A 26,864-nucleotide genomic window follows, 5' to 3' on the forward strand; every position below is an offset into this window, starting at 1 on the left:
ACACCTCATTCTATACATTCCATACCCACCACATTATGTACGTTCCATACCCACCGCATTATATATGTTCCACACCCCTGCATTATATACATTCCATACGACCCACATTGTATACATTCCATACCCTCGGTATTATATACATTCTATACCATCAGCATTATATACATTCCACACCCCAGTATTATATACATTCTATACCATCAGCATTATATACATTCTATACCATCAGCATTATATACATTCCACATCCCCAGTATTATATACATTCCATACCTGCCAGTATTATATACGTTCCATACCTGTCAGTATTATATACGTTCCATACCCCCAGCATTATATACGTTCCATACCTCCAGCATTATATACATTCCATATCTCTGTATTATATACATTCCATGCCCCCAGTATTCTATACATTCCATCCCTCCACATTATATACACCTTCCCCCACATTATATACATTCCATACCCCCAGCTTTATATACATTCCATACCCCCAGCTTTATATACATTCCATACCCCAGGATTCTATATGTTCCATACCCACCGCATTATGTACGTTCCATACCCACCGCATTATATACCTTCCATACCCCCAGTATTATATACATTCCATACCTCCCAGTATTATATACATCCCATACCCCCCAGTATTATATACATTCCATAACGCAGTATTCTATACATTCCATTCCCCCGCATTATATACATTCCACCCTCCCCCGCATTATATATGTTTCATACTCCCCCACATTATATACGTTCCATACCCCCAGCATTATATACGTTCCATACCCCCAGCATTATATACATTCCATATCCCCCGCATTATATACATTCCATACCCCCGCATTATATACATTCCATACCCCCCGCATTATGTACATACCCCCCCCAACATTATATACGTTTCATACCCCCAGCATTATATACATTCCATGACCCCGCATTATGTACCCCCAGCATTATATACATTCCATGACCCCGCATTATGTACATTCCATACCCCCGCTATATAAATGCAAGTCAGTCCTCTCTCTCTCTTTCTTTCTCTCTCTCTCTTTCTCTCTCTCTCTTTCTCTCTCTCTCTTTCTCTCTCTCTCTCTCTTTTTCTCTCTCTCTTTTTCTCTCTTTTTTTTTCTCTCTCTCCTTTTTCTCTCTCTCTCTCTCCCTTTTTCTCTCTCTCTCTCTCCCTTTTTCTCTCTCTCTCCCTTTTTCTCTCTCTCTCTCTCCCTTTTTCTCTCTCTCTCTCTCCCTTTTTCTCTCTTTCTCTCTCTCTCCCTCTCTCCCTTTTTCTCTCTTTTTCTTTCTCTCTCTCTCTCCCCTTTACCTCTTTTCCCCTTCTCTTCCATTCCCTCTCTTTCCCTCTCTCCCTGGGATGGTGGGGCAGAAAGGACCCTAAAGCGGTCTTGTAGAGATCACATATTCCAATTCAAATAATTGGCCTGGTCATGTTTCCACAGTGTATGGCTGATTAAATATTTTAATTACAGGTTTATTAAGTGCGCCTCTTAACGGTTGTATGATTCTGAGGGCAATTCATTGAGACTTCGTTTCTCGATGTGTCTGCTGTGTCATTCAGTGATTTCATCATTTGCTCTTTCTGCCATCGGCACCTCATGGGAGTCACAAATGATAACAACAACTTATATTTATATAGCACCTTTAAGGTAGTAAAATATTCCAACATGCTTCACAGGAGTGTTATAAGACAAAGAATTTGAGACCAAGCAGAAATTAGGGCATGTGACCAAAAGCTTGCTTAAAGAGGTAGGTTTTAAGGAGCGTCTTAAAGAGAGGTGGAGAGGTTTAGGGAGGGAGTTCTAGAGCTTAGGGCCCAGGCAACAGAAGGCACGACCACCGATGGTGGAGCGATTATAATCAGGGGTGCTCAGGGGGGCAGAATTAGAGGACTGCAGACATCTCGGGGGGGGGGTTGTGGGGCTGGAGGAGATTACAGAGATAGGGAGGGGCGAGGCCATCGAGGGATTTGAAAACAAGAATGAGAATTTTGAAATCGAGGTTGTTTTATATGTAAATCTGTAAATACCATGTCTAACCACCAGAGGGCTCATCCCCTGGAGTCCCACAATCCCTTGGGAGCACCAGTATATAAGGAGGCCTCACAGGCTGGGGAGGCCCTCTGAGATCTGTAATAAAGGACTACGGTCACACACTAATTTAAGCTTACAGTATCTGGTCAGATTCTTTATTCAAGGCATAACAGAGGCGTTGCTTAACTGGGAGCCAATGTAGGTCAGCGAGCACAGGTTGATGGGTGAGCGGGACTCAGTGCGAGTTAGGACACGGGCTGCCAAGTTTTGGATCACCTCTAGTTTACGTAGGGTAGAATGTGGGAGGCCAGCCAGGAGTGCACTGGAATAGTCAAGTCTAGAGGTAACAAAGGCACGGATAAGGGTTTCAGCAGCGGATGAGCTGAGGCAGGGGCGGAGACGGGCGATGTTACGGAGGTGAAAATAGGCGGTCTTAGTTATGCTGCGGATATGTGGTCAAAAGCTCATTTCAGGGTCAGATATGAGAGAAATACAGCAATATAACCGCGGTATTTACCTACTTTACTGGTTGTGATGAATGTCAAGCTCTGACACACAGGAGAAACCGTCAGAAAGGACTTTGAGTGGTTTCTGCCCACTATGCAGAGGTCGTAAGAAACCATTAAGGAAGAAAGTGATGCCAGCCTGGCTGATGCATTTGTTCTTCGCATCTCGAGTCAGTAACTTGTGGGAGCAAGCTGCACTCCTGCAGCGGAGCACAGGTTCTTGGCCACCGCATCTTGCAATACTGAGGGAGTGCCGCACTGTCGGAGGGGCAGTACTGAGGGAGTGCCGCACTGTCGGAGGGGCAGTACTGAGGGAGTGCCGCACTGTCGGAGGGGCAGTACTGAGGGAGCGCTGCACTGTCGAAGGGGCTGTACTGAGGGAGCGCTGCACTGTCGGAGGGGCAGTACTGAGGGAGTGCCACACTGTCAGAGGTGTCATCTTTTGGATGAGACATTAAACCGAGGCCCCGTCTGCTCCCTCAGGTGGATGTAAAAGATCCCATGGCACTATTTTGAAGAAGAGCAGGGGAGTTCTCCCCGGTGTCCTGGGGCCAATATTTATCCCTCAATCAACATCACTAAAGCAGATTATCTGATCATTATCACATTGCTGTGTGTGGGAGCTTGCTGTGCGCAAGTTGGCTGCTGCGTTTCCTACATTACAACAGTGACTACACTCCAAAAAAAAAGTACTTCATTGGCTGTAAAGCACTTTGGGACATCCGGTAGTTATGAAAGGCGCTATATAAATGCAAGTCTTTCTTTTCTTTCAGTATTTTACAGTGTTTATTTTGATGTTTGGGATTAATACTGTTTCCCCTTACACTGCACAGCTCTCTGCGGCCCTGGCCACTACAGGCTGATGTTTAACAGGCGGGTAGTGAACACTGGGAGGGGCTGGGAGTCTGAGCCGGCAGAGGGAGATTGCTTCTGGTGATTAACCAGCTCGGAACTACAGGTCTCCGTAACACTACGAGGGGAGAGCGAGGGGAGAGGGGGGAATTAACGTCTGGACAATGGGACATGAGTGAAAGGTGAAAATGCTTGTTACGTTGTATGAGGCTGCCATCCTGCCATCAGGGACACACTGTTGGAAGCAGCGTGTGTTTATATGGTGCCTGTCATGACTTTACCCATTAAATTGTTGAGTGATGGGGTGTGTGTGTGCCTGAGATGCTGTGAGTGCCTGCCCATCGAATGCTCGCTAATCAGCAGCCCTCCCAGTGACTCCTCGAACTCCGGCAGGGTCAGTGCTGGAGTGAGCTATCCACGTGTGGTCGTTGGGGATGGAGTGTCCATAACCATCACTGGGGTTTACAGTGAGTGGGCACATCGGGCACAGCTCAACTCAAGTTAAAGTTTGTAGACAAACACCAGGCACCCAAAGTCCAGCCCAGTCACTTACAGTAGCACGCTTTCCCAGTCATTACCCAGGCATTCTCATTCTGGCCCAGAATAGTGGGGTCACGTTACGGCTCAGAATAGTGGGGTCACGTTACGGCCCAGAATAGTGGGGTCAGGTTATGGCCCAGAATAGTGGGGTCACATTACGGCCCAGAATAGTGGGGTCACGTTACGGCCCAGAATAGTGGGGTCAGGTTATGGCCCAGAATAGTGGGGTCAGGTTATGGCCCAGAATAGTGGGGTCACGTTACGGCCCAGAATAGTGGGGTCAGGTTATGGCCCAGAATAGTGGGGTCAGGTTATGGTCCAGAATAGTGGGGTCAGGTTATGGTCCAGAATAGTGGGGTCACGTTATGGCCCAGAATAGTGGGGTCACGTTACGGCCCAGAATAGTGGGGTCAGGTTATGTAGCCTACTTTTTAATGGAAAGAGAAAAAGGGAAACGATGAAGTCCCTGATAAAGTGCAACATCCCCACCGACACCTGGGAGTCCCTGGCCAAAGACCGCCCTAAGTGGAGGAAGTGCATCCGGGAGGGCGCTGAGCACCTCGAGTCTCATCGCCGAGAGCATGCAGAAACCAAGCGCAGGCAGCGGAAGGAGCGTGCGGCAAACCAGTCCCACCCTCCCCTTCCCTCAACCACTGACTGTCCCACCTGTGACAGGGACTGTGGTTCCAGTATTGGACTGTTCAGCCACCTGAGAACTCACTTTTAGAGTGGAAGCAAGTCTTCCTCGATTCCGAGGGACTGCCGATGATGATGATGATGGTGGGGCACCAAATGCGGGAGCTGGAGGAGAAGACAAACGATAGACGAGAGTTTTCAGTCGGATTGACGGCCAGTGTGGTCACTCAGTGCGCAGTGGCCGGGATTGCTGGGTGTGAACTCTCGGCCTCAGAGGCTAGAGAAGGCGAGAAAGCACGGAAACCTAGGTAGGCCGTTGTTAACCCCTGCTGCTGATCACCGGAAGCCAGCGATGAGCCAAGCCGAGCTCTCTGAACCCCACCGGGGGCAATGGGGCAAAGCAATGTAACCAACGACAGACACGGGCTTGCAAAATACAAGAATCAATCGTGTCAGCATACGTGCTTTACAGAACTCCGCCTGGTGCCTTTCCTAGCTTCTGACCCAGGCCCAAGCCGAGAAAGGCCTTTGCTCCTGTGCTGGGTCCCAGTAACATCCCCACTTCCCCCTCACCCCGAGGGGCATGCCTGCTCGAGTTACTGCTCCCCCCTCACCCCGAGGGGCATGAGGCTCGTGTTACCACCCCCCCTCACCCCGAGGGGCATGAGGCTCGTGTTACCCCCCCCTCACCCCGAGGGGCATGCTTGCTCGAGTTCCCGCTCCCCCTCACCCCGAGGGGCATGCTTGCTCGAGTTCCCGCCCCCTCACCACATATCACAGAAACAGACTGTTCAGCCCAACTGTGATGAGACCCGAACCCAATAACTTGGGTGCATTCTGAGAAATGTGAATTTTGATTCAATTTGACTGGTGCACACAAATAAGTATGTCCTTACACAAAATGAGATATTGTGTGTGTGTGTGTGTGTGCGCGAGGCTGTGTGTGTGTGTGTGTGTGAGAGTGTGTGTCTGTGTGTGTGTGTGAGAGAGTGTCTGTGTGTGTGTGTGAGTGTGTCTGTGGGAGTCTGTGTGTGTGTGTGTGAGAGTGTGTCTGTGGGTGTGTGTGTGTGTGAGAGTGTGTCTGTGGGTGTGTGTGTGTGTGTGTGTGTGTGTGTGTGTCTGTGTGTGTGTGAGAGTGTGTCTGTGGGAGTCTGTGTGTGTGTGTGTGTGTGAGTGTGTCTGTGGGAGTCTGTGTGTGTGTGTGTGAGAGTGTGTCTGTGGGAGTCTGTGTGTGTGTGTGTGAGAGTGTGTCTGTGGGTGTGTGTGTGTGTGAGAGTGTGTCTGTGGGTGTGTGTGTGTGTGTGTGTGTCTGTGTGTGTGTGAGAGTGTGTCTGTGGGAGTCTGTGTGTGTGTGTGTGTGTGTGTGTGTGTGTGAGTGTGTCTGTGGGAGTCTGTGTGTGTGTGTGTGTGTGAGAGTGTGTCTGTGGGAGTCTGTGTGTGTGTGTGTGTGCGTGTGAGAGTGTGTCTGTGGGAGTCTGTGTGTGTGTGTGTGTGTGTGTGAGAGAGTGTCTGTGTCTGTGGGAGTCTGTGTGTGTGTGTGTGTGAGAGTGTGTCTGTGGGAGTCTGTGTATGTGTGTGTGTGTGTGTGAGAGAGTGTCTGTGTCTGTGGGAGTCTGTGTGTCTGTGTGTGTGTGTGTGTGTGTGCTGCATTCTTGTTTCCCCTGCACATTCTACGTTACTGTGCTGTACCTGAGGAGCACTGATCGATATTGGCAGCTGTCCTTCCCAGTGACAGCTGGACTGAAGCTGTGTGTATGTTGTCTGGACGGCCAGGTGCTTTCCTCTCTCTGCTCGCCCAGCACACTCCGTCTTCATAACTTCACTTCTCTGGGTCTGGTCATGTTAGTATTTCTGCTGACATAGCAATTATAATTTTAGCTTTTTATGAGCTTTACAAATGTAAGAACATAAGAACTGGGAGTGGGAGTAGGTCATACGGCCCCTCGAGCCTGCTCTGCCATTCAAAATCTATCGATCTCAGCCTTGAATATACTCAACGACTCAGCATCCACAGCCCTCTGGGGCAGAGAATTCCAAAGATTCACCACCCTCTGAGTGAAGAAATTCCTCCTCATCTCAGTCCTAAATGGCCAACCCCTTATCCTGACACTGTGACCCCTGGTTCTAGACTCCTCTTCTCAGCATCTTTGAACAAATATTTTGTATTGGTCTTCACGGTAGAAGACACTAAAAACATCCCAATAATGGATAATCAAGGGGCTATAGGGAGGGAGGAACTTAATACAATCACTATCACTAAAGAAGTAGTACTCGGTAAAATAATGGGACTAAAGGTGGACAAGTCCCCTGGACCTGATGGCTTACATCCTAGGGTCTTAAGAGAAGTGGCTGCAGAGATAGTGGATGCCTTGGTTGTAATCTACCGAAATTCCCTGGATTTTGGGGAGGTCCCAGCGGATTGGAAAACTGCAAATATAACGCCCCTATTTAAAAAAGGAGGCAGACAGAAAGCAGGAAACTATAGACCGGTTAGCCTAACATCTGTCGTTGGGAAAATGCTGGAGTCCATTATTAAGGAAGCAGTAGCGGGACATTTGGAAAAGCATAATTCAATCAAGCAGAGTCAGCATGGGTTTATGAAAGGGAAATCATGTTTGATAAATTTGCTGGAGTTCTTTGAGGATGTAACGAGCAGGGTAGATCAGGGGGAACCAGTGGATGTGGTGTATTTGGATTTCCAGAAGGCATTCGATAAGGTGTCACACAAAAGGTTACTGCACAAGATAAAAGCTCACGGGGTTGGGGGTAATATATTAGCATGGATAGAGGATTGGCTAACTAACAGAAAACAGAGAGTCGGGATAAATGGGTCATTTTCCGGTTGGCAAACAGTAACTAGTGGGGTGCCGCAGGGATCAGTGCTGGGTCCTCAACTATTTACAATCTATATTAATGACTTGGATGAAGGGATCGAGTGTAATGTAACCAAGTTTGCTGATGATACAAAGCAGGGTGGGAAAGCAAATTGTGAGGAGGACACAAAAAATCTGCAAAGGGATATAGACAGGCTCAGTGAGTGGGCAAAAGATTGTCAGATGGAGTATAATGTGGGAAAATGTGAGGTTTTCCACTTTGGTAGAAAAAAATAAAAAAGCCAATTATTATTTAAATGGAGAAAAATTGCTGCAGTACAGAGGAACCTGGGGGTCCTTGTGCATGAAACACAAGTCTGCAGATACAGCAAGTAATCAGGAAGGCAAATGGAATGTTGGCCTTTATTGCAAGGGGGATAGAGTATAAAAGCAGAGAAGTCCTGCTACAACTGTACAGGGTATTGGTGAGGCCACATTTAGAGTACTGCGTACAGTTTTGGTATTTAAGGAGGGATATACTTGCATTGGAGGCAATTCAGAGAAGGTTCATTAGGTTGATTCCTGAGATGAGGGGTTTGACTTATGAAAAAAGGTTGAGCAGGTTGGGCCTCTACTCATTGAAGTTCAGAAGAATGAGGTGATCTTATCGAAACATTTAAGATAATGAGGGGGCTCGACAGGGTAGATACAGAGAGGATGTTTCCCCTCATGGGGGAATCTAGAACGAGGGGGCATAGTTTCAGAATAAGGGGTCACCCATTTAAAATTGAGATGAGGAGAAATTTCTTCTGAGGGTGGTGAATCTTTGGAATTCTCTGCCCAGAGAGCTGTGGAGGCTGGGTCAATGAGCAACACTTCGATTTCAAAATTCTCATCCTTGTTTACAAATCCCTCCATGGCCCTCGCCCCTCCCTATCTCTGTAACCTCCTCCAGTCCCACAACCTCTCCCTATCTCTGTAACCTCCTCCAGCCCCACAACCCCCGAGATATCTGCACTCCTCTAATTCTGCCCTCCTGACCATCCCTGATTATAATCGCTCCACCATCGGTGGCCGTGCCTTCTGTTGCCTGGGCCCCAAGCTCTGGAACTCCCTCCCTAAACCTCTCCGCCTCTCTACCTCGCTCTCCTCCTTCAAGACTCTTCTTAAAACCTCCCTCTTTGACCAAACTGCTGGTCACCTGTCCTAATTTCTATTTATGCGGCTCGGTGTCAAATTTTTATCGCATAACACTCCTGTGAAGCGCCCTGGGACGTTTCACTACGTTAAAGGCGCTATATAAATACACGTTGTGATATTCAAGGCTGAGATCGATAGATTTTTGGACTCTCGGGGAATCGAGGGATATGGGGATCGGGCGGGAAAGTGGAGTTGAGGTCAAAGATCAGCCGTGATCTTATTGAATGGTGGAGCAGGCTCGAGGGGCCGAATGGCTGACTCCTGTTCCTAATATTTATCTTCTTATTATGAGAAGCCGGTGAGCATCCGTGCAGGTTAGCGGGAACGTTGGGTGAGATTTCCTTCTCCAAAGAACACCTGCCAGTGCCGACAGCTTCTAAATTGTTTCTAAATTGATACCAACGTTTTATTTCCAGATTTTTAAAACAGAACTCAATTTCTCTGGATTGTTATCCAGTAACAGAATTCTTACACCACCGTCCCGTATTAATGTCTTTGATTGGTAAAGCTTTCTGCCTCACTTCCCTCGGCTTACTATTCCGCTTTTTAAATTGTTTTTTGCCAATTTTGTTCCCGCTCCTCCGGCCCTGAAAGTGGGTTCAAGTGCGGGGTGCCAGGGCCAAGGAGCCGTGAGTAAACCGTCACTAACCTGTGACTAATCTGCGAGCGTTGTCACTGAAGCCAGAGCCACTTGGAATGTGTCGGTAGATCAGGTGCGGGTGGGGGAGAGGGAGGGAGGGAGGGAGGGAGGGAGGGAAGCTGCTCGAGGAGATGACCACCTGTGGCCTTTGCTCGTTGCACCTTCTCCCCATCGCCCAGTGCCTGGACTGGGCCGTGCAGACTGTGCCCACCCACGTGCGGATGGGTGTGTGGGAAGAAGATACAAGCGAGAGGAACAAGCCTCCAACACACCGTCTGACATTTGCCTCATCTGAACGTCGGTTGCAAGTGACCTCTGTCGGGCCCGAATGTCATGGTTCAAAGGTTGGTGGAACAAGCGCTCGGGGTGTGACCTTCTTGAGGCCAAATCGGAAGCCTCAACATTTTGTAAAAACAAATTGGTTCTTGCAGGCAGCATGGTAGCCATGTGGAAGCATGAGAGACCTGGGAGGACTATTCCAGGAGACCCCACCCCCAGCCTGACACCCCCCTCCCCCCTGCATTTATATAGCTCCAGAGCTGAAGGTTTGCCCACGGTCAGGGTGGTACCTATACCTCCACGACCAGCAGAGGTCTCACCCCCCCTCGTCAAAGGAGGGTGAGCAGAAAGTCTGGGCCTGAGTGTCAGTGAGCTAATCGACTGAAAGCATGCACTCGTGGTTATTGCAGGATGGTCATTAGAAGCAGGTACCCTGGCCGATTTCCCTCTCCCAAACCCCGGTGGCCTAAGGTGAACTCTCGTGCCCTAAGTGACCTCCGCTGGGGTCAGCTTGCTGGGCACACACCCAGGATGGGATCTGGCGACCCTGGTCCCTGCAGCTCTGCTACTTCCTGCAGAAACGGACCGAGCCACCGGTATCAGGCTCTTGCCCTTCCGAAGGCAGGGATTCCTGCCGGCCTGGCTCCATGGTCACTGCCGGCCAGTGTTTAAGCTGCGGTCTGGAGCTCCCGCGCAGGCTGTCGGCCGGCGTAAAACAAACTGCGCGTGCGCGGGAACATGAATGGACAGCGTAGCCAGTTAACATCAATCACGGGACATTGCTCTCGCGTATCTCACCCGGGGCATTGTGTGTGTAGACGGTGAATTTTACCGTAGACTACTCGCCTTTCAAGCTTAATCTTCACCTGATGCATTTAGGAGGAGGCAGCATGGCTATGTTTTCATACCAGTGATGCTGAGGTCACCCGTGGCATTCTGACCTCTGACCCAGATGGGATCAGGTAACCGGGCAGAGCAGGGACGGAGCCCGAACATCACAACTGTGCATCTACCCACAGATCACTGGGTGGGGGGGGGGCGAGAGAGATTCCATTGCCCAGGGTTGGTTTACTCAGCAATGACTTGTATTTATATAGCGCCTTTAACATAGTAAAACGTCCCAAGGTTCTTCACAGGAGCGATTATCAAACAGAATTTGACACCGAGCCGCACAAGGAGGCGAGGACAGGTGACCTCGAGCTTGGTCACAGAGCTAAAAACTAAAGAGCGTCTTAGAGAGGCGGAGAGTTTTAGGGAACGATTTAGAGCCGAGGACCCAGGTAGCTGAAGGCACGGCCGCCAATGGTGGGGCAATTTAAATCGGGGATGCTCAGGAGGGCAGAATTAGAGGAGCACAGATATCTTGGGGTGTTGTGCGATGGGAGGAGATTACAAAGATAGGGAGAGACGAGGCCATGGAGGGATTTGAAAACAAGGATGAGAACTTTGAAAGAGGCGTTGCTGGACCGGGAGCCAATGTAGGTCATTGTGCACAGGGGGTGATGGGTGAGCGGGACTCGGTGTGAGTTAGGACACGGGGCAGCGAGTACAGGGGGTGATGGGTGAGTGGGACTTGGTGCGAGTTAGGACACGGGGTCAGCGAGCACAGGGGGTGATGGGTGAGTGGGACTTGGTGTGAGTTAGGACACGGGGTCAGCGAGCACAGGGGGTGATGGGTGAGTGGGACTTGGTGTGAGTTAGGACACGGGGTCAGCGAGCACAGGGGTGATGGGTGAGCGGGACTTGGTGCAAGTTAGCACAGGAGGTGATGGGTGAGTGGGACTTGGTGCGAGTTAGGACACGGGGTCAGCGAGCACAGGGGTGATGGGTGAGCGGGACTTGGTGCAAGTTAGCACAGGAGGCGATGGGTGAGTGGGACTGGGTGTGAGTTAGGACACGGGGTCAGCGAGCACAGGGGGTGATGGGTGAGTGGGACTTGGTGTGAGTTAGGACACGGGGTCAGCGAGCACAGGGGGTGATGGGTGAGTGGGACTCGGTGTGAGTTAGGACACGGGGTCAGCGAGCAGAGGGGGTGATGGGTGAGTGGGACTCGGTGTGAGTTAGGACACGGGCAGCAGAGTTTGTTTAATTCTGTGTTTGTTGCTCTTATTCCACAACTGCGTTTAGTTGATACATCAACCAAAAGAGCAAAGATCCAGTGACTATGGAATGTCACCTGAGCTCTGGCGCTTACCTGGAGCTTATTCAGCAGTTGCTCTTGGCAGCTCTGTGGGGGATATGCCTGCTAATCGAAACAACATAAATGGCTTGACTGGGTGATGTGTAATGAGGAAGGACTAATTAGTAATCTTGTTGTGCGAGGCCCCTTGGGGAAGAGTGACCATAATACGGTAGAATTCTTTATTAAGATGGAGAGTGACACAGTTAATTCAGAGACTAGGGTCCTGAACTTAAGGAAAGGTAACTTCGATGGTTTGAGGCATGAATTGGCTAGAATAGACTGGTGAGTGATACTTAAAGGGTTGACAGCGGATAGGCAATGGCAAACATTTAAAGATCACATGGATGAACTTCAACAATTGTACATCACTGTCTGGAGTAAAAATAAAACGGGGAAAGTGGCTCAACCGTGGCTAACAAGGGAAATTGGGAATAGTGCTAAATCCAAGAAAGAGGCAGATAAATTGGCCAGAAAAAGCAGCAAATCTGAGGACTGGGAGAAATTAAGAATTCAGCAGAGGAGGACAAAGGGTTTAATTAGGAGGGGGAAAATAGAGTATGAGAGGAAGCTTGCTGGGAACATAAAAAGTGACTGCAAAAGCTTCTATAGATATGTGAAGAGAAAAAGATTAGTGAAGACAAACGTAAGTCCCTTGCAGTCAGAATCAGGTGAATTTATAATGGGGAACAAAGAAATGGCAGACCATTTAAACAAATACTTTGGTTCTGTCTTCACTGAGGGTCGAGCGAGAAGGAGGAACTGAAGGAAATCCTTATTAGTCAGGAAATTGTGTTCGGGAAATTGATGGGATTGAAGGCTGATAAATCCCCAGGGCCTGATGGTCTGCATCCCAGAGTACTTAAGGAAGTGGCCCTAGAAATAGTGGATACATTAGTGATCATTTTCCAACAGTCTATTGAATCTGGATCAGTTCCTATGGACTGGAGGATAGCTAATGTAACACCACTTTTTAAGAAAGGAGGGAGAGAGAAAACAGGTAATTATAGACCGGTTAGCCTGACATCAGTAGTGGGGAAAATGTTGGAATCAATTATTGAAGATGAAATAGCAGCGCATTTGGAAAGCAGTGACAGGATTGGTCCAAGTCAGCATGGATTTATGAAAGGGAAATCATGCTTGACAAATCTTCTAGAATTTTTTGAGGATGTAACTAGTAGAGTGGACAAGGGAGAACCAGTGGATGTGCATTTGGACTTTCAAAAGGCTTTTGACAAGGTCCCGCACAAGAGATTGATGTGCAAAATTAAGGCACATGGTATTGTGGGTAATTTATTAACATAGAAACATAGAAAATAGGTACAGGAGTAGACCATTCAGCCCTTCTAGACTGCACCGCCATTCAATGAGTTCATGGCTGAACATGCGACTTCAGTACCCCATTCCTGCTTTCTCGCCATACCCCTTGATCCCCCTAGTAGTAAGGACTTCATCTTACTCCTTTTTGAATATATTTAGTGAATTGGCCTCAACAACTTTCTGTGGTAGAGAATTCCACAGGGTCACCACTCTCTGGGTGAAGAAGTTTCTCCTCATCTCAGTCCTAAATGACTTACCCCTTATCTTTAGACTGTGACCCCTGGTTCTGGACTTCCCCAACATTGGGAACATTCTTCCTGCATCTAACCTGTCTGAACCCATCAGAATTTTAAACGTTTCTATGAGGTCCCCTCTCATTCTTCTGAACTCCAGTGAATACAAGTCCAGTTGATCCAGTCTTTCTTGATAAGTCAGTCCCGCCATCCCGGGAATCAGTTTGGTGAACTTTCGCTGCACTCCCTCAATAGCAAGAATGTCCTTCCTCAAGTTAGGAGACCAAAACTGTACACAATACTCCAGGTGTGGCCTCACCAAGGCCCTGTACAACTGTAGCAACACCTCCCTGCCCCTGTACTCAAATCCCCTCGCTATGAAGGCCAACATGCCATTTGCTTTCTTAACCGCCTGCTGTACCTGCATGCCAACCTTCAATGACTGATGTATTGACGTGGATAGAGACTAGTTGGCAGACAGGAAGCAGAGAGTCGGGATAAACGGGTCCTTCTCAGAATGGCAGGCAGTGACTAGTGGGATGCTGCAGGGCTCAGTGCTGGGACCCCAGCTATTTACAATATACATCAATGATTTCGATGAAGGAATTGAGTGTAATATCTCCAAGTTTGCAGATGACACTAAGCTGGGTGGCGGTGTGAGCTGTGAGGAGGATGCTCAGAGGCTGCGGGGTGACTTAGACAGGTTAGGTGAGTGGGAAAATGCATGGCAGATGCAGAATATTGTGGATAAATGTGAGGTTATCCACTTTGGTGGCAAAAACATGAAAGCAGAATATTATCTGAATGGCGGCAGATTAGAAAAAGGGGAGGTGCAACGAGACCTGGGTGTCATGGTACTTTAAAAGTTGGCATGCAGGTACAGCAGGCAGTGAAGAAGGCAAATGGCATGTTGGCCTTCATAGCTAGGGGATTTGAGTATCAGAGCAGGGAGGTCTTACTGCAGTTGTATAGGGCCTTGGTGAGGCCTCACCTGGAATATTGATTTCAGTTTTAGTCTCCTAATCTGAGGAAGGACATTCTTGCTATTGAGGAAGTGCAGTGAAGGTTCACCAGACTGATTCCCGGGATGGCTGGACTGACATATGAGGAGAGACTGGATTGACTGGGCTTGTATTCACTGGAGCTTTGAAGAATGAGAGGGGCTCTCATAGAAACATATAAAATTCTGACGGGACTGGACAGGTTGGATGCAGGAAGAATGTTCCCAAAGTTGGGGAAGTCCAGAACCAGGGGACACAGTCTAAGGATAAGGGGTAAGCCATTTAGGACCGAGATGAGGAAAAACTTCTTCAATCAGAGAGTGGTGAACCTGTGTAATTCTCGACCACAGAAAGTTGTTGAGGCCAATTCGTTAGATATATTGAAAAGGGAGTTAGATATGGCCCTTATGGCTAAAGGGATCAAGGGGTATAGAGAGAAAGCAGGAATGTGGTACTGAGGTGAATAATCAGCCATGATCTTATTGAATGGATGGTGCAGGCTCGAAGGGCCGAATGGCCTACTCCTGCACCTATTTTTCTCTGTTTCTATGTTACAGTGGGTCACCGGGAGAAGCCGGTGGAGTTTCAGGCCCCTGACATTCTTTACTCTCCAATAATGCACCAGTCTAAGACAACACAGAACATCTATCTCTATAACTAACCATACTTATGTAAGGTGCAGATAATTTTGCAGTGGTCAGGTAGTAGCACTTATTAAATTATCATAGAATCATTGAATCAGAGAACGGTTACAGCACAGAAGGAGACCATTCGGCCCGTCGAGCCCGTGCCGGCTCTCTGCAAGAGCCCCTCAGTCAGTTCCCCTCCCCCGCCCTTTCCCCCTCCCCCGCCCTTTCCCCCTCCCCCGCCCTTTCCCCCTCCCCCGTCCTTTCCCCGTAACCCTGCAATATTTTCCCTTCAGGTACTTATCCAACTCCCTTTTGAAAGCCACGATTGAGTCTGCCTCCACCACCCTCTCAGGCAGCGCATTCCAGATCCTAACCACTCGCTGCGTAAAAACGTTTTCCCTCATGTCGCCTTTGGTTCTTCTGCCAATCGCCTTAAATCTGTGTCCTCTGGTTCTCCACCCTTCCACCAATGGGAACAGTTTCTCTCGATCTACTCTGTCCAGACCCCTCATGATTTTGAACACCTCGATCAAATCTCCTCTCAACCTTCTCTGCTCCAAGGAGAACAACCCCAGCTTCTCCAGTCTATCCACGTCACTGAAGTCCCTCATCCCTGGAACCACTCTCGTAAATCCCCTCTGCTCCCCCTCTAAGGCCTCCACAATTAAAATCTATTTTCTAATATGGACAAATTCTGTTCCCATGTGTATCGTTTATTGACCGATGTTCCAGTACAACAGCAAACCGTCGCTGATTAATTTCATCACTTACCATTTTTATTCAAGAGTTCAACTTTTTGTTGGTTGAGTTTACAAAGACCTTAAACCTAATCGTCTGAGTCGAAACTCTGCGCGATGACAGTGGGCTGAAATCTTACTCTGTGTCCTGGGTTAAAGTCAGAGCAGTGGATTGTGCCTCAGTTTATCGATGTAAAAGTGGCAGGAATCCAGCAAAACTATCGTCGTTCAACATTCAAATCCATTCACGTCTGATCAGAATCAGCTTTATCTGTCCCAATCGATTGCTTGCTCCAAGTTCATTAGCGATTGTGGGAGTTAATGCCAAATCTGGGTAATCTAATCGTGACGGAGCGAAGTACTGAGCTCAAGTAACAAGGTGATGGAAACATTTATTTGCCGCAATTACCTTTGCCTGACAAGGAACAGGGAGGAAATTAAAACGTAACAAGTACATTAGTCTCACATTTACTGCTTATCTTCATCAATTCTGATACGTCCTTACTACACAGTATAAATGCACACGAGGCCCATGCTTGAGAGAAGGTCAGTCTGTGACCTGTCCTTTATTCCTCAGCACTCAAGTGATGGAAGTGGGTGGAGTTTCCGCTTTTATACCTGAAGGTCCAGGTTAGGAGTGTCTCCCACAAGTTCACCACCTAGTGGTCAGTGTTCTCACAGTGTACAACTTAGGTCAGATTATACATCGGTTACAATGCTGGTTGAATACATGACAAATTCAAACAATATCGATGAGTGTTTTGAAAGTTAATCCTATAAAATTACATTGTAGTGTCAGCTGTGGCTCAGTGGGCAGCACCCTCTCCCATCTCTGAGTCAGAAGGTCACAGGTTCAAGTCTCACTCCAGAGATTTGAGCAAAATAATCCAGGCTGACACTCCAGTGCAGTACTGAGGGAGTGCCGCACTGTCGGAGGGGCAGTACTGAGGGAGTGCCGCACTGTCGGAGGGGCAGTACTGAGGGAGTGCCGCACTGTCGGAGGGGCAGTACTGAGGGAGTGCCGCACTGTCGGAGGGGCAGTACTGAGGGAGTGCCGCACTGTCGGAGGGGCAGTACTGAGGGAGTGCCGCACTGTCGGAGGGGCAGTACTGAGGGAGCGCCGCACTGTCGGAGGGGCCGTCTTTCGGATGAGACATTAAACCGAGGCCCCGTCTGCTCTCTCAGGTGGATGTAAAAGATCCCACGGCACTATTTTGAAGAAGAGCAGGGGAGTTCTCCACGGTGTCCTGGGGCCAATATTTATCCCTCAATCAACATCACTAAAACAGATTATCTGGTCATTGTCACATTGCTGTGTGTGGGAGCTTGCTGTGTACAAATTGGCTGCTGCGTTTCCCACATTACAACAGTGACTACACTTTAAAAAGTGCTTCATTGGCTATGAAGCGATTTGAGACATCCTAAGGTCAGGAAAGGTGCTATAGAAATGCAAATCTGTCTTTTTTACTCTTCACTCAATTATATTATTTTCTCCACAATTTCTTCAGCAGACCCATCAACAAGCTATCAACCAGATGATGCACTGTTCCAGAGCAACCAGCACTGGCCTTGAACCACACCATTAGTGTGTATGTGTATATATATATATAGAGGGAGAGAGACACCGAGAGGGAGATGGACAGAGCTATTGTCTTGCATCTACCATGATGTTTCCATCACACTCAGGATGTCACAGTTCAATGTGTCAAACTTTGTCACAGCAACAAAACACTACACTGTGCATCATATATTATATTGTGCATTACACCGTCGAACACTGCTCTCATCATAAAACAGCAGTTCATTGGCTTTTTAAAAATTCTATCACAGGATATGGACGTCGCTGACAAGGCCGGCATTTATTGCCCATCCCTAATTGCCCCTTGAGAAGTTGGTGGTGAGCCGCCTTCTTGAACCGCTGCAGTCCGTGTGGTGAAGGTGCTCCCACAGTGCTGTTAGGGAGGGAGTTCCAGGATTGTGACCCAGCGACGATGAAGGAACGGCCGATATATTTCCAAGTCAGGATGGTGTGTGACTGGGAGGGGAACTTGGAGGTGGTGGTGTTCCCATGCGCCTGCTGCCCTTGTCCTTCTAGGTGGTAGGGGTCGCGGGTTTGGGAGATATCCTTAGAAGCAAAGAAACACAAGTCTACAAGTGAAATTGTATAACCCCCGATCATTGTAAAGTAGTGTATGTTTGACCTCACCATGTACAATGTTACAAGGGGTCTTTGAAAAATAGCAGATGCCTCAGACTGTGCTCAAGGGTGCATTTCAAAAGTCTATTGCTTCTTGATACCTGAAACTTCCAATTGAGCAGCACCTTTGAAATAATTAATTTAAAAAAAATGTATTTTAATTCTTTTATATCAAAATGCTAACAGGACATTGTTACCTGAAAGGTAATTTTATTGGTAACCATGTTCTTCATCGGTATGTACAGGTGGAAGAGGTTTGGAACTCTCTTACAAATGGCAATTGATGCTGGGGTCAATTGTTAATTTTAAATCTGAGATTAGGTATTAAGGGATATGGGCCACAGGCAGGTATATGGAGTTTGGTCACAGATCAGCCAATGATCTCACTGAATGGCGGAACAGGCTCGATGGGCTGAATGGCCTCTTCCTCTTCCTATGTTGCTGACATCACTTGTATATTTTTGAACAAAAGGGACAGTTTCTACAGGGCAGTGAGTTATAGGATATAATTTCCGACAACTAACCAGCCACTGAACAAGCAGGAAGGTCACGTTATGTGACGAGAGGTTTATTCCCCACCTGTACCTCATCGCATAGACCTTCTGAGCAAAACATCATTCACAGTACTCGTATAAAGCCACACCTGTTAATCTCATCAAAAGGATTGCCAAAGAGAAGGTTGGGGAGCAGAAACACTTCTCCATAGATGTTGCCTGACTTGCAGAGTGTTTCCAGCATTAGAACATAAGAAATAGGAGCAGGAGTCGGCCATTTGGCCATTCGGCCCCTCGAGCCTGCTCCACCATTCAATAAGATCATGACTGATCCAATCATGGACTCAGCTCCACTTCCCCGCCCGCTCCCCATAACCCTTCACTCTCTTATCGCTCAAAAATCTGTCTATTTCCACCTTAAATGTATTCAATGACCCAGCCTCCACAGCTCTCTGGGACAGAGAATTCCACAGATTTACAACCCTCTGAGAGAAGAAATTCCTCCTCATCTCAGTTTTAAATGGGCGGCCCCTTATTCTGAGACTATGTCCCCTAGTTCTAGATTCCCCCACGAGGGGAAACATCCTCCCTGCATCTACTCTGTCCAGCCCCCTCACAATCTTCTATGAAGCACTCTCTGTTTCCATTGTCTACAAACAAAGGGGAATAATGAATATTGGTGAACGGCTTTGGGTGGGCAATGTCAGTGCACTAAACCGTCTAATTGAGTGGGAATGACTACTTGTGTTTTGCAGTGAGCTGAAGCAGAAGCTGAACGAGGAGGGTAACAAGCGCTCAATCCTGTCCAAGCAGGAGAAGTTTAACGAGAACTGCTGCATCCGTTGCTGCAGCCCTTTCACCTTCCTCATCAACACCAAGCGCTCCTGTCTTGACTGCAAGTTCAACATCTGCAAGAGCTGCGGGGCATACAGCAAGAAGGAGAAGGCGTGGGTCTGCAGCGTCTGCCATCAGGCCAGGTGAGTGCATTCACCCCCCCCCGCCCCACCTCCCCCCCTCTGCTGGGGGCCGGTGGACATTTGTGAAGTGCTATCTGTGGAATGATCGAATTGATCTCTGGCTTCCGGATGGTCTGCTCGTTTGTAACAGCGTAGAACCATTGTGCAGAGTGCGATTTGTTCCATATCCGGGCGATTTCCATGTTTGGAGATTAGTTGATCTGCCACGAGTAGCTTTTTACAGAGGCATGTTTCTATTTATTCATTCCCGGGATGTGGGCGTCGCTGGCAAGGCCGGCATTTATTGCCCATCCCTAATTGCCCCTGGAGAAGGTGGTGGTGAGCCGCCTTCTTGAACCGCTGCAGTCCGTGTGGTGAAGGTGCTCCCACAGTGCTGTTAGGGAAGGAGTTCCAGGATTGTGACCCAGCGACGATGAAGGAACGGCCGATATATTTCCAAGTCAGGATGGTGTGTGACTGGGAGGGGAACGTGGAGATGGTGGTGTTCCCATGTACCTGCTGCCCTTGTCCTTCTAGGGGGTAGAGGTCGCGGGTTTGGGAGGTGCTGCCGAAGAAGCCTTGGCGAGTTGCTGTAGTGCATCTTGTAGATGGTACACACTGCAGCCACGGTGCGCCGGTGGTGGAGGGAGTGAGTGTTGAAGGTGGTGGATGGGGAGCCCATCAAGCGGACTAGAAACATAGAAAATAGGTGCAGGAGTAGGCCATTCGGCCCTTCGAGCCTGCACCACCATTCAATAAGATCATGGCTGATCATTCACCTCAGTACCCCTTTCCTGCTTTCTCTCCATACCCCTTGATCCCGTTAGCCGTAAGGGCCGTATCTAACTCCCTCTTGAATATATCCAATGACCTGGCATCAACAACTCTCTGCAGTAGGGAATTCCACAGGTTAACAACTCTGAGTGAACTGCGTTGTCCTGGATGGTGTCGAGCTTCTCGAGTGTTGTTGGAGCTGCACTCATCCAGGCAAGTGGAGAGTATTCCATCACACTCCTGACTTGTGCCTTGTAGATGGTGGAAAGGCTTTGGGGAGTCAGGAGGTGCGACACTGGCCACAGAATACCCAGCCTCTGACCTGCTCTTGTGGCCACAGTATTTATGTGGCTGGTCCAGTGAAGTTTCTGGTCAATGGTGACCCCCAGGATGTTGATGGTGGGGGATTTAACTAGGGTAATGCCATTGAATATCATGGCAAAGTGGTTAGACTCTCGCTTGTTGGAGATAGTCATTGCCTGGCACTTGTGTGGTGCGAATGTTACTTGCCACTTATCAGCCTGAGCCTGAATGTTGTCCACTGCCAAGGCACCCAGCAAGGCCGGGAAGGTGGAGGTCCTGTCGATCTTCAGACAGTGCCTCATTGCCATCCCATCAAGTGGCCAGCCTGGCCAGCGATCGGGAATGACCGCCAGCAATCAGGAGGCCATACCCTTGGACGGTTCCCTGGTAATCGGGGAGTGGGAAGGCTTGTGATCAGCAGAGCTGGTTGGGAGGTGCGGGGGGGAGTGGGGGTGGTTGGAAGGCTGGGGATCGGGGCTGGGGGAGACCGACTATTTCCTCGAGGGACCTCGGGAGAAGCACTCCTGCTGCTCCTGGCCCTCAAGGAGTGCTGAAAAAGCCACTTACCCTGGTGGAGCCGGCTGTTCCAGTCTCTGGTTCACTGCCACATTTCCCGACCCCCGGGTAACCCATCCAGCACAGGTTAATTTCAAATCGGGCTCCCATATGGTAATTACACTCGGACGCCCCGATATCTGGCATGGTAAAAATGACGGCAGGTGTGCGCGCGTGGTGTGATGGGATCGGGTTACGCGGATACTGTATTTTAACTCACCCCCGCCCCCCCCCCCCCTCCCCCTGACTCTCTGCCATCCAGTGTGGTGGGGCTTTATAACAAGGTCATAGTTATTACAAAATTGCATTCTCTGCAGCTGCCACCTCAATCCATTAAAGCCATACTAAGCTTGCTTCTCTGTCTGACCCTGGAAGGTGTTGAATTCTGGCTGTGGGCTGCTGTTGCAACACTAAGATTAAGGTGTTAATAAGGAGCAGTCAGAATCGCAGCAACCCTCGCTTGCCATGTTTAATCGGGAACTCCAAACCTTTCAATAACAGTTTGCCTGTCCAAGTTTTCTCGCCGTGTCAATGAGCTTCCAGAATAACGAGTTTGGGAAAGTTGAAGGTTTGATAAGCTCAGAGAAACGATGAGAAAAGGCAGGCTGACAGATTTTGGTGCCGAGCTGAAAGTTCTCTAATTAAACATGTCAAGTTGGCGTCTCTGGGAGTGGAAGAACGATGTTCGACGGGAGGTTCATGCCCAAGGGTCGACGGTGAAAATCAGTTCATGGTTTTACAGGGTTTCTATAGTAACGCAGTTTCTGTCTTGTACGCGTATTGAATAAGGAATCCAACATCTCTTAACAGCAAAAGCAATCCCGGTCTTGGTAAATAAGGTAGCCACAGACTATAGTTACTCCCCTTCTTCTTCTGAGGCAGTCCCCCGGAGTCGAGGATGACTTGCGTCCACACTAACACGAGTTCTCAGGTGATGGATGAGACCAATGTGGGACCCACAGTCTCTGTCACCGGCAATGTCTGGGGCAAACGGTGGTGGGAGGGACGGGTGGGTGAGGGGCTTCGGTTGTCGTGTGCTCCTGCCGCTGTTTGTACTTGGCTTCCATGTGTTCCCGGCGACGAGACTCGAGATGTTCGGCAACTTCCCGGACGCTTCTCCTCCAGTTTGAGTGGTCTTGGGCCAGGGACTCCCAGGTATCGGTGGGGACGTTGGGCTTCATCAGGGAGGCTTTGAGGGTGTCCTTGAAGCGTTTCCTCTGCCCATCTGGGGCTCGCTTGCCGTGTCGGAGTTCCGAGCACAGCGTTTGTTTAGGAGTCTAGTATCGGAGTTGAGTCCATGATCAGACCAGCCATGATCTTATTGAATGGTGGAGCAGGCTCGAGGGGCCGAATGGCCGACTCCTGCTCCTATTTCTTATGTTCTTATGTTCATGCGGATGATGTGGCCCATCCATCCTAGCGTGGGCAATGCTTCGATGCTGGGGATGTTGGCCTGAGCGAGAACACTGACGTTGGTGCACATATCCTGCCAATGGATTTGCAGGATTTTGCGGAGACAGCGTTGGTGGTACTAATACAAGTGAGAGTGTGCAGCTTTGGTGGTAACTCCATGAGTGCTCCCAGTATCACTGATCTCGCAGCCTAATCTCCCTGAGACAAGGGCAGGCTGCTCCACAATTGTAATTAACATATCCTTTATTTATTAAACTATCTAATTTCCCTTGGCATTGCTTATGGGTAGTTTGGCACAGTTCTGGGCTTTGAAATTAGACCAATTCATTTGGGGGATGTTTTAATGAGTTGATTTCTGAAATCGAATGTACAGGGAAAGGATTGAATGATACAACAACTGTAACTGTTTCGAACTCCCTGGGCTTCTTTGCAGTAACCTTAGATCAAAGAACAAGCAACAATTTTCTGGAGAAAGAGCCTCCAATGTATATTACATGTGTAAAACCTGATTTCTGTGATTTCAGTCAATTCTCCTTAAGTTACAGCAGTGGGAATGTAATTGGTCAGAAACTGCTCTGGCGTTGGGTCAGTTGCAGTGGTGTTTTGTCGGAGCCAATCTGTGATAAACATCATAAAACTCGCTGTTCTTTGAGAAGGAAGAGACGAACTGGAATTAAAGATTACAGCCATGAACCCACCTTTCCATTTGGTTCACTTAAGTCGGCAGAAACACCGAACACAGTTTGTCCACAAAGATCCACTGAGGGCCAGGACTGGACCTGGTGATGGATTGATGGAATGTGATTGATTGTCCTGAGTAAACATCTTGAATAAGCCAAAATTACTCATTTTCATTATTAAAGATTGGCTTGAGGTCGACTTCAACCAGTGATACTGTCATGAGCGGTAATGATGACCTGTTGAGCTATTGGTGTTGATATTCAATGCTTGCAATAGGAAAGGAATTTTAACAAAAATACAATTTATACACTTTCAGCACTGACCAATCAAAGTGCTTGGAACGATTCTCCAGGGAGGCTGTCCGAGTTGTGTCTCAGCCAGAAACCTATTTCTACACCTCATACAGCAATGCCGACTGCACTGACAGGCACAGCCCATCCCAGAACCACTCTGCTTCTGGTTCATTCCAAAACTGCCACAGCGGGTATCGGTAACGTCAGTCAATCTGCAGCCCATGCTGCAAGAAGCAGGATGCCTTGGTTACTGAGCAAAGGACTTTCCTCACTTTCCCCATGCAGAATTGGAAGCAGCAGCACCAGGGGCTGGGGTTTGCACAGATTGTAGGATCTCGCCAGGACCAGGCCATCGTGCGCTGTGCCTCGATCCCTCTGTGGGCACCTTCACACAACAACACTGCCCTCATCAATCGCAAGGGCTTCCTCTCCATTCATCATTATCATAGGCAGTCCCTCGGAATCGAGGAAGACTCGCTTCCACACTTAAAATGAGTCCTTGGGTGGCTGAACAGTCCAATACGGGAATTACAGTCTCTGTCACAGGTGGGACAGACAGTGGTTGAGGGAAAGGGAGGGTGGGACTGGTTTGCCGCACGCTCCTTCCGCTGCCTGCGCTTGGTTTCTGCATGCTCTCGGCGACGAGATTCGAGGTTGTAAGGGGTTTTCTCAGGGAGTGTTGTTGTGCCTTGGGTGTCTCTCTCTGGGCTTCTGCCCTCACAGCTTATGCCTGGCCTGTGGGGTACCCTGAGTGCTGCAAGAGCACCCCTGGAGAGACTGTGTCCACAGCTTATGAAGGGGGTTTTGAGACTCATGCGTCCCCACAGCTTATGCCTCGCCTGTGAGGCACCTGTGAGTGTCAAACACTGCTAACCCCTTCTTCCCTAGCCTGTGACACACAGTTGAGTGTTTTCGAGGTGCTCCTAGCTTCCCTTACACTGTTCTGACATAAGACTCACGATCAGGAGATGTAATACAATAGAACTGAGACAAGGTGATTCCAAGAGGAACTTTAGGCTTCCAATTTATTTGACAAGGTGTATCTCAACAAACAGCAATACACCAACAAAACAATCCCCCTAAGTCCCACTAAACGGACACAACGAAAATCTTTACACCAGTTTAGCAGTACAATGCCCAACCTCCCACCTTTCCTGGCCTAACTGAGTTGGGAGTTCCGGGGACCAGAGGTTATATTCACTACTGTGCCTTCCGCAGTCTGGTGGTTTGTTTCTTCTATCTTCAGTGTCTTCGGACATTGGTTTTCCTTCAGTGTCGAGGGGCTTGCTGGATCACGAGAGCAGAGAGCCACACACACTGCATCAGAAACCCCTTTTTATAGCCAGATTATCCAGTCCACCTCTCCTGCTGAAATCGATCCTTCCCATTGGTGGACTTTGTGATTTTGAAAAATGCAGCAGTTTTCCACTGATGTTAACCTACTCAAGGTTTGAGTGGGTGTTGATTGCGTTGGCCTCCTGTAGCCATTGTGTAGGCCCTTGGGTTGTTTTGGGTTCCCTAGTTTTCTGAAGGTCTGCATAATTTCCCTCCATAGTGTAAACATGGGGAAGACAATAGCCCGATGATGGCGATAAGTCAGTCCCACAGTTTTCGAGCAAGTGCTCTTCCATTGGCTTGAAAGCTCCATGCTTCGGGCTGACTCTGTCCCACCATTGGCCCTCTGGACGGGGGAGGACACCGATCACTGCTCTGCCAAGGTCAAACCGTCTCGCTTTCAATTCATTGCAGCACAGCCAGATCCCACAGCTCTTTTCCTTCTGGGTAAAATGAGGGGGTTTTCGTCCTCCCCTACAAGGTGCTCAGCGCCCTCCCGGATGCACTTCCTCCACATAGGGTGGTCTTTGGCCAGGGTCTCCCAGGTGTCGGTGGGATGTTGCACTTTATCAGGGAGGCTTTGAGGGTGTCCTTGTAGCTTACCGCTGCCCACCTTTGGCTCGTTTTCCGTGAAGGAGCTCCGAGTAGAGCGCTTGCTTTGGAGCGCTTGCTTCGCTGGAGAAATACCACCAACGATGTCTCCGCAAGATCCTACAAATCCCCTGGGAGGACAGACGCACCAACATTAGCGTCCTCAACCAGGCCAACATCCCCAGCATTGAAGCACTGACCACACTCGACCAGCTCCGCTGGGCGGGCCACATTGTCCGCATGCCTGACACGAGACTCCCAAAGCAAGCGCTCTACTTGGAACTCATCCACGGCAAGCGAGCCCCAGGTGGGCAGAGGAAACGTTACAAGGACACCCTCCAAGCCTCCCTGATAAAGTGCAACATCCCCACTGACACCTGGGAGTCCCTGGCCAAAGACCGCCCTAAGTGGAGGAAGTGCATCCGGGAGGGCGCTGAGCACCTCGAGTCTCGTCGCCGAGAGCATGCAGAAACCAAGCGCAGGCAGCGGAAGGAGCGTGCGGCAAACCAGTCCCACCCTCCCTTTCCCTCAACCACTGTCTGTCCCACCTGTGACAGGGACTGTGGTTCTCATATTGGACTGTTCAGCCACCTGGGAACTCACTCTTAGAGTGGAAGCAAGTCTTCCTCGATTCCGAGGGACTGCTGATGATGATGATGTTGAATTAGCATTAACTGGTGCTGAATTGTCTGTAGTTTTGAACTGTGACAGTGCAGTACATCCTTCGGGCTAGATTAGGATTGCATAAGTGTATTTTATTTGCATCAAAGAGAAGAACCTTAATTTCGATTCAGACCAGATACTGGTGATATTTTAAGAACATAAGGATGAGGAGCATGAGTCGGCCATTCGGCCCCTCGAGCCTGCCCCGCCATTCAATAAGATCACGGCTGATCTTCGACCTCAACTGCACTTTCCCGCCCGATCCCCATATCCCTCGATTCCCCGAGAGTCCAAAAATCTATCGATCTCAGCCTTGAATATACTCAACGACTCAGCATCCACAGCCCTCTGGGGCAGAGAATTCCAAAGATTCACCCCCCTCTGAGTGAAGAAATTCCTCCTCATCTCAGTCCTAAATGGCCGACCCCTTATCCTGAGACTGTGACCCCTGGTTCTAGACTCCCCAGCCCGGGGGAAACATTCTCCCTGCATCTACCCTGCACAACCCAGTTCCCTGAAAACGCAGTATTATTTTCAGTGAATAAATCTGCTTTCATATAATGATCTGTGTGTGCACAGTGACGTGCCCTGAATTGTCAGAAACCTGTGTTCAGTATTAGAGCCAAGTTTGTGACATTTGCCACATTTTCAAGTTGTTATTCACTAAAGCCAGAAGCAGTGAGCATAATGCAGTTGATTCCATTAGTCACCAAATTCCCATCTTCAATTTTCAACTCTCTTAAAGACGCATGTCCACCAGAACCCGCAGATTAACAAAAAACGTTAAAAGGGGACCAAAAGTTTAACAAATCAAATTAAAATGTTGTTCCCTGCGTTAATGATGCACTCCAGTCCCTCCGGTGCCCACTGTAGTGTATCTGTAAAGCATGCACTCCCATGTTCCACCACCAGGGAGTGCATCCCTTGGGAGCACTGTATATAAACCGGCCCCTAAGGCCTGTTCCTCACTCTGGAGTGTCTTAATAAAGA

At 48.9% G+C, this 26,864-nt stretch overlaps 1 protein-coding gene across 1 annotated transcript in view; it reads left to right on the plus strand.

Moving 5' to 3' along the window:
* The window catches only part of LOC139263730 (rab effector MyRIP-like), a 346,446-nt gene that overhangs the window by 85,711 nt on the left and 233,871 nt on the right, over nucleotides 1-26,864 (plus strand). Inside the window, exon 2 of the mRNA XM_070879762.1 lies at nucleotides 19,066-19,287. Within this exon, the coding sequence (XP_070735863.1) occupies nucleotides 19,066-19,287 (222 nt within the window). The remainder of the gene's footprint in view (nucleotides 1-19,065; nucleotides 19,288-26,864) is intronic.

This window comes from Pristiophorus japonicus, chromosome 5, assembly GCF_044704955.1.
Source record: "Pristiophorus japonicus isolate sPriJap1 chromosome 5, sPriJap1.hap1, whole genome shotgun sequence".
NCBI classification, from domain to species: domain Eukaryota; kingdom Metazoa; phylum Chordata; class Chondrichthyes; family Pristiophoridae; genus Pristiophorus; species Pristiophorus japonicus.